Source organism: Lagenorhynchus albirostris, chromosome 6 (assembly GCF_949774975.1).
Source record: "Lagenorhynchus albirostris chromosome 6, mLagAlb1.1, whole genome shotgun sequence".
Taxonomy (NCBI): Eukaryota; Metazoa; Chordata; class Mammalia; order Artiodactyla; family Delphinidae; genus Lagenorhynchus; species Lagenorhynchus albirostris.
In genome coordinates this window covers 115,529,725-115,540,905 of record NC_083100.1, presented here as the reverse complement: position 1 = coordinate 115,540,905, position 11,181 = coordinate 115,529,725, and the positions used below count along the sequence as shown (strand labels likewise).

General features: G+C 61.0%; 1 protein-coding gene across 9 annotated transcripts in view; it reads left to right on the top strand.

Annotated features, from left to right (window-relative positions):
- Positions 1-10,561, top strand: part of HS6ST1 (heparan sulfate 6-O-sulfotransferase 1) — a 42,677-nt gene extending 32,116 nt beyond the window's left edge. Inside the window, exons 2-5 of one of the 9 annotated variants that reach the window (XR_009541206.1) lie at positions 7,205-7,909; positions 9,566-9,649; positions 10,014-10,131; positions 10,520-10,561. Coding sequence is in view for 3 of the 9 variants with exons in the window: in XM_060153119.1 (XP_060009102.1) it covers positions 7,205-7,909; positions 9,566-9,649; positions 9,976-10,131; positions 10,273-10,339 (1,012 nt within the window). In the remaining 6 variants the exon portion in view is untranslated. Of the gene's footprint in view, positions 1-7,204; positions 10,132-10,272 lie in introns of those variants that run through there. The other 8 variants (XR_009541207.1, XM_060153120.1, XM_060153119.1 and 5 more) reach the window with 8 other exon arrangements.
- Positions 10,562-11,181: the final 620 nt, after the last annotated feature.

The following is an 11,181-nucleotide window of genomic DNA, read 5'->3' as shown; positions in this document are numbered from 1 at the left end:
CAGCCGTTCCCACTGTGGCTCCGCCCACTTCCCGGGGGACAGCCCCCAATCCAATGGGTTCCGTGGGCAGCTTGGGTGCTGAAGGCAGAGGTACTGAGCGTGAGGCCCCCTCCCTGTGCACAGGCCGCACGTGCACCCTCGGCCGAGCCTGGGCACTGAACACACTCCCGTGGCCACCACCCAGCCCACCGCGGGGCAGTGGGCCCTGGATGCCATGGGCTGTCTCCGCGCTGAGCAGGGCACTGCGGTGTCCCCAGTACATAGGCCTGCCTTCCAAGAGCTTGCCCTCATTGGGGTGAGAGGGTGGGGTGAAGACCCTGGGGAGAGGGATGGCGCATGGTGGCGGCCCGAATGACCTTGCACACAGCTGCAGAGGGACGACCTCATGCCACGTCCTGCCGCCAGCAGTGGACCGTGTGGGGTGCCGGCTGGCTGGCTAGATGGTGGCGAGCAGCCAGTGGTGGAAGCTTCAGAGGAAGAGGTGTGAGCAGGGCTTCCTTGTCATCCCTCCGGTCCCAGTGTGTGCCCCGCTAGGGTGACAGCGCTGTGAATCCTGCCCCCGACTCACAGGCAGGACGGTCTGGGCTGGGGCGTGCTCTGCGCCGCTCCCTGGGTCTCTCCTGGGACGTAGCAGGCAGCCCTGCTCCACGGAGACCTGCCCTGGAAGCTGGGGTACAGTGGGCTCCCACTTAGGCCAAGATGTGAGTTAGGGCTGTGCTTGCAGAAGATGCCAGAAGCCTCCCACCCTGACAGAGCATAATTTGCCCGCCAAGTCACTAAACAGGGTCCCTGGTCTCCCGCCTTTGGGTTGGCAGCAGGAAAGGGGAGCCCCAGGGGCTGGGGCGCACTGTTTGCACCCCAAGGCCCTCCTGGATGGGAAGCCAGCCATCAGCTGGGAGCTCCAGCTCCGGAGGAGCTGTGGTTCCTTCCCGGAGGCAGGAGCAGCTGGCTCAGCATCATGTGGTTAGTTCACACGCCACAGGGCGGCCCCGACTGACCCAGAAGACTGGCCACCCTCACAGTCCCCAGAGGTGATGCCCCCAGGGGGTCCTCCCCTCCCCCGTGGAGCCCCTCCCTACTCACATGAGCATGTAGGAAGGGGTCAGGGGTAAGGAAAGGGCTGCAGACACCTGGAATTGGCTGGCACAGAGGTGGGAGGGGACACCAGACGCTTTGAGGAACTGAGGCTCCAGGCTTGGCAAGAATGCTGGTCCACCTGCAAGGCCAGCAGGGGCCTCGCAGGCCGCCCTGGAAAACCTTGGTTTTAACACTGCTTTCCTTATCACACAGTGTTTGGGAAATACAAAAGAAGTTGCGTGAACGTACATAGGGAATAAAGCCCAAGGATGCACGCCTGCACCCTCGCTCCTGCCTTAAGCACGAGGGCGTGATCAGTGCCATGGACGCCACCACGGGCTAGCGCATTCCCTGCCTCCCCCGCCACCGCCCCCCGAGACACCAAGGCTAAGCTCTGACTGGAGGGCTCCTGTGTTTCCCCTCATCACCTTTTTCTTGCCACTGTTTTCAGTACGTGTGTACGTATCACTAAATAGCATTTTCTTGGGTTTTATTTTTAGAAACTTGATAAACCATATCGTTGCACTCTGTTACATATTCTTATCTGCGTTCTTTCTGCAACATCTTATTCATCACATTCACCCGAGCTGCCGTGAGTCGCTGTCGTTTGTTCCTGTCTGTTGCTGGGCAGTGTTCTGTTGGAAGAATGTACCCCATTGGTGTACGCATGCCTCTGCGGTGGATGTTTGGGGCTCTCAGCAGCAGAGCGCTGTGGACTGTCTTGTCCACATCTCCCAGGGTGCATGGGCGAGGCCTCCCCATGACGTGTGCCTAGGAGAGGACTCGTGGGGGCGTGGTGAGTGTGAGGGTCATGGGGTGAGCGTGTGTGCACCCTCCGCCTACCCGTGAAGTCGCTCCACAACAGCTGTCCCGGTAAGCATTTGTCAGAAGTTGGCCTTGCCCCACTTTGTTTTGCTGCTCCAGTGGGTATCACGTTGTGGCGGAGTGTGCTGTTCCCTCGATGACTAATGAAGGGGAGCATCTCTCCATATGTTTCTTTTTAAGCCTGTTTCCACATTGTTTTAGTGTTTTTAGTTACAAGAATTCATACATGCTTAAAGACAAATAGCTCCAAGCGGTTTATGATAAAAACCAACAGATCTACTTTGCCTTTCCAGCTTCCCCAAAGGACCTCTTGCCCCTCTTTTTGGTAGTCTTCATGTATGGACTTCCATGTTTCTGAGTCATGTATAGTGATATTTCTTGTTTCATTGATTTAAATGTTATCTGTGTACTTTCTGTTTTGATAGATGAAGTGTTCTTTTGCCCTTATCCTTCTCCACACCCCACCCATTCTCCAAGGAGAGTTAAAGCTCAAGTTTTTATTCAATCACTTACCACTGTTTATATCATGATGTCTCTAAAACCATTGTTTTCTTCTGAGCCTAGTAACATACTTCATTTTTTTTTAATGTAACTTTTCGTTTTTCCTAGAATTAACAATTGCCCTCCTTTTTTTTTTCTTTTTTTTTCTTTTTTTGTTTTTTGCGGTACGCAGGCCTCTCACTGCTGTGGCCTCTCCCGTTGCAGAGCACAGGCTCCAGACGCGCAGGCTCAGCGGCCATGGCTCACGGGCCCAGCCGCTCCGCGGCATGTGGGATCTTCCCGGACCGGGGCACGAACCCGCGTCCCCTGCATCGGCAGGCGGACTCTCAACCACTGCGCCACCAGGGAAGCCCAGCCCTACTTTTTACTTGCTTTGTCCTCCATCTTCATAGACTCCTTTTTTTCCAGGTGATTCCAAAGATCTGCCATGTACCTACCGTTCGCTTTTTTTTTTCCACCAGTGATGTGTTTTGTCAGGTCATCTGTCTGGGCCCCTCTTTCTGGAAGCCCCGTCCCTCTTCTCCTGACAGACCCAGCGGGATGCCCAGTGGACATCTGGGATCTCTCCTGGGTTCAAGCTTCTGTGTCCCACACTTTTTTTTTTTTTTTCTCATCTACTATATGAGATACATCCTCCAGTATCTTCCTAGAGCAGGATTCACAGAAAATAAATTTCCCAAGCCTTCACGGGTGTGAAGCTTGGCTGGGTATGAGATACAGTTGGTCTATTTCCCGTCAGCATTTTGAAGCCATCGCTCCATTGATTCTTGGCATATGGTGTTCCATAGAGAAGTTGAGTCCCACTCGTTACGTGTTCTGGTTTTCTGTCCACGTGCTTCATGGGTCATCTCCGTAATCTTGGGTCTGGTCTCCACGTTCATTTGCTGGGCAGTGGGCGAGCCGTTTCGCTCGAGATGAATTAAGTGCTTGACTTCTCATTGTTTCTTCCATCATCTCCTCCGCCATGTCCTCTCTGTCCTTCTGGAACCCTTGTTGGTTAGCAGTTGGACGGCCTGGATGGGCAGATCCTGCTGGAGGGTGAGAGGCAGAAGGCCCCCTGTTTGTGGGGGACCCCAGATGTGAGTGCAGGGGGAACTTCGCTCTGGGGCAGAAACCCTGCCGTTTCCTCTGGGCTGAGGCTGGGGCAGAAGCTGGGTCCCCCATGAGCGTGCCGGCCGTCGTTTGGCCCCCTGCCCAGTTCTTCGTGTCTCTGAGCCGTGAGCGCCTCCAGAGAACACACATCTGGTTTCGTCCAGGGCAGGGAGCTGCCTGGACGTGGACAGTCGGTCGTCTGGGGGGTCTTCTGCCCCCGCCACACCTGCCGTCTGCTCACTTTCGATCAGTGCCCTCGCTCCCCCTTCAGTGGCCAGGAAAGCTGCCCTGTCAGCTGATGTGCCTAACGGGCAAGGGGGGCGCAGAGCGAGTGAGACGGGAGCAGGCGTGCTGAACGGAGGGTGGCCGGGGCACGGGCCTGTGGCCACGGGTGCCTGCTGTGTCAGGACAGCGGAGCAGGCAAGGGCCGGTGGGCCAGCAAGCGGAGCCGGGGGTCAGGCGCATGCGCTCCTGAGGAGGCCGCCCAAGGTCAGGGGTGCGCACCCACAGGGCCTCCAGTGCCGTCCAGGCAGGAGCGGGGCTGGGGCTGGGCAGTGACCGGGGGCCGCTGGCCCCTCACACAGGGTCTAGGGTCTGCCTGGACCCTTAGTCTCCACAGGCCGTGTTGGGAGGACAGAATCGGGGGCCCAGGGCCCGGCAACGTCCTGAACAGAGAAGGCTCAGCACGGCCCATCCGAACACCACCGCCCCGGTCACCACGGGCGAGCCCCTGCTCCTGTCCAGCCAGGCCAGCACCCAGGGCCGCAGCGATGAGCGAGGCCGTCCCACTCAGCACCCGTGTGGTGCACAGGGGAGCCGCGGGGGCCAGCGTGAGCCCAGGGGCCCAGGGGGCTCAGTCGGCTCTGGCTCCGGCACGCCGCAGGAGGGCTAGCGGCCCCGTCCCCCTCTCAAGGGTGCATTGAGATCCGTGAGGGTCTGGGGGGCAGCTGGGCTTCTCCAAGCCTGCCCTCGTGGTGGGCGGTGACAAGTGCTGACGCAGGGCTCTAGGCCTACGCGACTGCAGAGGCCTGTGGGGACACAGACGCTGGGGCGGGCGCTGGTGCCGCGCTGTGCACCGTGAGTTCTTGCCATCAGAGGTCACCTTGCAACCAGGTTGAACCCCGAGTGGCTTCGGTGGGGCCACGTAGACAAATCTTTGTCCGCTGACACGTCATACTCTGGTTTTCTGTGTCCAGGAGGAGCTACCACGCTGGCCTGCCCGTGTGCACACGGGGTGGGGAGGGCCGAGGACGGGACAAGGGACCAGCTGGGCTCAGCAGTGGGCACGGTGTGCGGCAGCAGCCCGCACGCAGCACTGTTTGTCCACGCGCGATTCTAGGTGTAGCTCTGTGTCTGCCTGTCTGTCGTGGCCTCTTTAGAAGCAGTTGTCGTGGTCAGGATTTATCAATGTCATATACTAGGTCTCTAGAAGGCTGGCCCTGGGATGAACTGACCTCCTCGTCCTGGCTGTGTTGAAGGTCTCTGTCACCCGTACCAGTCCACTAACCAGGGTCTGCAGAGAGGGGCCTGGCCTCCCGCCCTACCCCAGTGCTGAAGCCACTGGGGGCCTCCAGGTAGCTGCCTAACCTCTCAAGGCTTGATTTCCTCCACCGGGGGCTGAAGGTGCTGTGTGAGGGGCCTGCCCCGAGGCACCTTCTGTCTTGGACCATCTGGCCCCTCCCAGTCTTGTCCCCAGAGAGGCACCACGGCCCTGCTTGGCACACACACAGGAACCAGCTCCCCGCCGCCCCCTCCCTACCGCAGGGTGAGCTGAGAGGTCAGTGGAAAGTTACCACTGTGACAGAAGCCCAAGAGGGAGCCGTGTCTGCAGGACGAGGCTTCCCTGGGAAGTGGTTCTGGCTGAGGTCTAGGGTATGAGTCAGAGTCAGCTGATGAAATAGAGGGAGGACAGAGTTCGTGCAAAGGCCCTGGGGTGTCTTCTTGGGAGCCAGCAAGCGGGGGGTGGGGCGGTCCCAGTGGTCAGAGAGGAGCTGGGAGGGCACAGGTGGGCCTTTGTTCTTCTCCCAGGGGCAGCCAGAGCCACCAGGGCACATTCCACAGGAGCTGGGGGAGGGGGTCACATCGGGGCTGCCAGCCACCCCCACCCCACCCCCGGGGCTGGGACATGACCGCCTGCAGAGGCCAGGAGCGCGCTGTCAGCACCTGGGCTGGGGCGGGGCGCATGAGAGCTGACGGGGGCCCGAGGCACAGACGGGAGAGCCCAGGCTTCGCGGAGGGCTCAGGAGTCAGGCTGCCCACCCTGCCGTCTCCTCCCTACGGACTCCCTCCCCCAGCCTCCTGGGTGCCCTCTGCCCAGGCCTTCTCCCACTGTCTGCCATTCCTGAATGTGCCCCCCTAAGGCTGGGGTGACCCCCAGTGGTACCCCGTCACCTTCGTCCTTGCTAGTTATCATGCCCGCACCCCAGGGTCCCCTTGCCCCCTGGGAGATGCGGTCAGATCAGGGCACTGCCAGACCCTGCGACGTGTCTTGTGCCCCCGTGGCTTCCCAGAGGGCAGTGTGAGGGCTGCTCTTGTTGGGCCTTGGTGAGGAGGGGGCGGTGTGGGGGCAGCTTCCATGTTGCCATCAGGCAGGGGCCGGGGAAGGGGGGATGGACCCCCCCAGGAGTGGTGTGTGGGGACCCAGTGGGCCCCTGCTGCCCACTTCCGAGGACACTCTAGGCTGCTCGCCCCAGGCCCTGGTTCCCCTTGGCCTGGGACCTGCCCCACCTGCACAGGCAGCTGCTCTGCCAGCCCTGGAGGTGGGGCTCCGAGAAGAGCCGCAACCCCCCCCTGGGGCGACCCACACCCACCAGGCCCATCACAGTTCCTGGCACTGGGGCTGATCATCACAGCACACGCTGCAGGGACCTGAATCATCCCGGCTGCCTCTCACCCCAAGGGAGCGAGGAGAAGGGGGCACAGCCCTCCTTGAGTCAGCTCTCCCGTGGTACGGATGGATGCCCCTTACCCACAGCGTGGGGAGGTGGCATTGGTGCCCAACTCCTTGGGGGTTGGAACAGTTCCTGGGAGACGATAAAAGTTATGAGTTACGGCTCACCCCGGGGGCTGGGTGGTCTCCTGGTGCCCCTCCCCCACTGGAGCTCTGCAGGAGCCTGGGGTGGAGTGGGCCCAGGGGGAGGCCCTGGCCCAGACCTGCCGTGCAGCCCGGGACTGTGAGTGACTTTTCAGTGGCCCCTTGGTCTGCACCAAGCCTGCCACTGTGACAGCTCTCTAAACGTCTGGTACCAGGTAGTGTGGACCCTGGGGCCACTCTCCTCCACGCCCTGCAGGGCAAAGTCAGGTTGCCCCTCCCAAGGTGCGAGCAGGCAGGAGGGCACGCCTGGGGCTCGGGGGAAGGCCCCAGAGGAGACCCTGGGCCAGGGTTCAGGAGGGCACCAGGGCTGGGCCCTGCAGGGCACTGCAGCGGTCACGCTCGTTATTGTGGTGGTGGCCTGAGACCTTTGCAGGTTACATCACATCTCACACCCGTGTTTCTCATTCAGCAGTGGCCCTTTGGAGACCTGAGATGTGATGGCTAATCTCAGAGGTGAGGCCACTCCCCGGGGGTCGCATAGCATAGGCGCTGAGCAGAGCCATCCGACTCAGGGCTGCAGCCTCCCCCCTCCCTCACCCCCCAGTGGTCCCTACATGCCCCACCCCTGCCTGACGCCCCGGCCTCACCTCCCCCCCGCTCCCCGTCTCGTTGCAGGAAGTTCTACTACATCACCCTGCTGCGAGACCCCGTGTCCCGCTACCTGAGCGAGTGGCGGCACGTGCAGCGGGGGGCCACGTGGAAGACATCGCTGCACATGTGCGACGGGCGCACGCCCACGCCCGAGGAGCTGCCGCCCTGCTACGAGGGCACGGACTGGTCGGGCTGCACGCTGCAGGAGTTCATGGACTGCCCTTACAACCTGGCCAGCAACCGCCAGGTGCGCATGCTGGCCGACCTGAGCCTGGTGGGCTGCTACAACCTGTCCTTCATCCCCGAGGGCAAGCGGGCCCAGCTGCTGCTGGACAGCGCCAAGAAGAACCTGCGGGGCATGGCCTTCTTCGGCCTGACCGAGTTCCAGCGCAAGACGCAGTACCTGTTCGAGCGGACGTTCAACCTCAAGTTCATCCGTCCCTTCATGCAGTACAACAGCACGCGGGCGGGCGGCGTGGAGGTGGGCGAGGACACCATCCGGCGCATCGAGGAGCTCAACGACCTGGACGTGCAGCTCTACGACTACGCCAGGGACCTCTTCCAGCAGCGCTACCAGTACAGGCGGCAGCTGGAGCGCCGGCAGCAGCGCCTCCGGAGCCGCGAGGAGCGCCTGCTGCACCGGGCCAAGGAGGCGCCGCCGCGGGGGGACGCCGAGGAGCCCGGCCGCGTGCCCACCGAGGACTACATGAGCCACATCATCGAGAAGTGGTAGTGGCGGCCGGCGGGGGCAGGTGGGACCAGGCAGACTGACCAACACACTCGGCCCCCAGAACTCCGTGGGAAGAGGACCCCCGTCCGCTTGCCAGAAGACGGACGGACGGTTGAGGGGAGGGGAAGGGGTGGGCCTGGTGGGTCGGTTCTTCCCACCCTCCCAGGCCGGGGCTCTGAGAAATCAACGTGGGAACCCACTGGGTCAGAGGGAAGGGTGCTTGGAGGACCCCCCAGCCAGGCCTGCAGGGCTGGGAGCAGGTACGTCCCCGCTCTCCCGTCCTCCTGGTCACAACGGCCACAGGTTTGAAGACTAGAAAAATCCAATGCAGTGGAAGGCGGACCTGCCAGGCCGGGTGTGTGGTCACGCCCACCAGGCACACGCCCGCTCCCCCCCCACTCCCCCTTGCAGGTAGCTCAGCCTCCAGGGGACCCCTGACCCCAAGGCCTGCGTGGAGACACGGCAGCCCTCTGAGGTAGCCTCAGGAATGGAGCTCCCAGCTCACCCATCTTCAGGGTCAGGGCCCGCCCCAACTAAAGCCAAGAAGACTCTAGTCCAGCCCCTGGGAAGCCCACTCCCCTCTCTAGCCCAAGGTCAAAACCCACAGTGTGGCTTCATGCTTCGGGTCAAGAGATCAAAGCACATCACCTGGGGTCCCCCACCCCGTTTTCCTCAGTCCCCAGAGCAAGGGGCGCTGTGGGGAGATGGTCCCCATGCTGCACTGCCCCCTTGCGTGGGCGGAGGGCATCCCAGGAGTAGGAAGGCCATAGGTGAGGATGCTTCCACCTGTGTCCAGGCAGACCTCCCAGCCAGACCAGCTCAGACAGGAAGGGGGACAGAAATCAAGAGCTCTCCCCCTGCATTGTCCTTTCTGACCCTCCGGGCTTTGTCAGTGGGCTGCCCCCAGCCCCAAGCCCATGACTTGGACATTTATGTGGGACTTAGACCCATTCCCCCCACAGCCCCGTGTATAAAGTTCAGTCAAGCCTCCGTTGGCTGGAACTCTGCAGACCACAGCCACTGCCCACGAGCCATACTTTGGGGCCACGATGGTTCAGGACAGCCAGGAAAGGGTACTCAGGCTTTCAGATTCTCCTCCAGGACTGGAGGAAACAGCTCTGGGTGGCTCCCCTGGTACCCAGATACACAGCCCCCCGACCCCGGGCTCTCCCCGCGTTTTCCTGCGCCCTTGCCCCTACCAGCTGGTCAGGCCTGTTCCCCGCAGCCCTGCAGATTGGAGAAGCCATGTTCAGTCCACTGTAGACGCTTGCCCCACGCCCATCCCTCCTGTGCTCGGGGAGGCCAGGCCAGCGTCGCCTCTGGACGTGCGCCCCGCCCCCCACGACATGAGGCCCGAGACCCGGTTCCGGGGAGCTGAGTGTGAGCCCCACGCCCGAGGTGGATGGGCACCCCGTCTCCCCAGGAGAGGAAGCACACGTGCCCGGCGGCTGCAGGCCAGACTCGAGGGTGGTGAGGGCCCCGGGCCCCTGGCAGCCTCATGGGCAGATCCTGCCAGGGTTCCCTGCCCCAGGTTCCCCTTGGCCACCCTAGCTGCCCACCTGTGGAATGAGGGAGCCGTAAGCACCGGAAGGGTGCTTTAGTCTTTGCCTGTCTGGCCTGAGCCGCCCCCCTCCCCCCCCACCCCCGCCCGCCAGCTTCCTGCGCTGGCCACTTCATCTTGCAGTCCAAGGACAGCGCAGTCAACAGGCCCCCGAGAGCGGACACATCATGCTGAGGAGGTGAGTGCCCAGGCAGCTCCTTTAAAGGGGTGTGAAGGTCAGCATGGGGGTCTGCGCCAGTGCTCACCTGGGGCGGGCGCGCTCCAGGGAGGAGGGCGGGACACGTTCACGAGAGCTCTGGGGTCCTGCACAAGCACCCGCGGCGCGAGGCGCTTGATGTGGCCTCCCACCGGGAGGAGAGCTGTGGTGCGTGAGCCCCCCGGGCGCCCGGCCAGCGGCCTGGCTCAAGCAGCCCTCCCCAAGGTGCGCTCCTGAGGGTGTGGCCCGAGTGCAGGATGTGTTTTGTACATAATGGAGTGTTTTAACTCATGGCCCGCTGTCCCAAGTCACACGGTCTCCTCGGTTTCTTCACTGCATCTGGAAGGAGGTCCTGGCTCCGGCCAGCATCCAGGCAGGGGTGCTAGTGACAGCACCAGCTGGTACTGCCCCTCGGCCACTTGGTCTCCCGTCCAGCGCTGCCGGCTCAGGACGCCTGCTTTGAGGTAAAGGCTTCTGCAGCGTCTCCTCCAACACCACGGGCTGGGGCTCCAGGGAAGGGATGGCCTCCCCAGGGCTCTTCCCAGGGCTGAGGGACAGAAGCGAACATGCAGTGAGTGAACAGCTCCCCGCTCCCACCACCCCAGGCCTTCGATGTCCTCTCTCGGAGGAGGCGTGAGGGACGAGAGAACTGTCCAAGCAATGAGTCTGTGAACGTTTTGGGAACTGGAAGAGTTTAACTTGAACCCAGGAGCGTTTAAAGCTTTATTTATTTATAGCTTCTTATTAAAAAAAAAAAAAAAAGTGTTGAGAAGAAACCTTTTGGTGACTCATACAAAAAAATGAGTTGATGATGGAAACGCAAGTCATAATCATCTAATTGTTTTTGTCTAGGTCAAGATGAATGTTAGCAGATGAAATAAACCCTGAAAAGGAGCGCTGGTGTGTGTGGTCTGTGGTCACATAGCAACGCGCCTGGCGTGGCGCCGTCCCGGTTTGATTTTCGAAATGAGCATCTGTGAGCTCACGGGAATCACACAGGAGCAGACGGGCTTCCCTCAGGAGCAGGCGGCAGCCCAGTAAGAGAGGAGTTAACACACTGTGTCACTAAGCCTTGCTTTGTGAAAGTAAGAAATGTGACTGTCGTCACCGCAAAGAATAACTTAGGGACTCCCCTGGCGGTCCAGTGGTTAGGACTCTGCACTTTCACTGCCGAGGGCCCAGAATCCATCCCTGGTCAGGGAACCAAGATCCCACAAGCCGCGCGGCGTGGCCAAAAAAAGAATAACTTATCAGTCATTAATGATAGGACTTGAAAAGACGAGGCCCGCTTAAGGGAAGACAGACAGAGCAACGCAGGCATCGTGTGCTTACTTTCTGAGTCTCCTTCCCCTCAACTTTAATCGTGAAACGTTGCCAATGACAGGTTGAAAGAGTAGGTCGTGGACACCATAAACCCTTAGCTGAGATTCCCCTGGATTAACACGTGTCACATTTTGTTATCCTGCACTCCCACTCGTTTTCTGTCTCTGTGCGCACGCATCACACACACACAC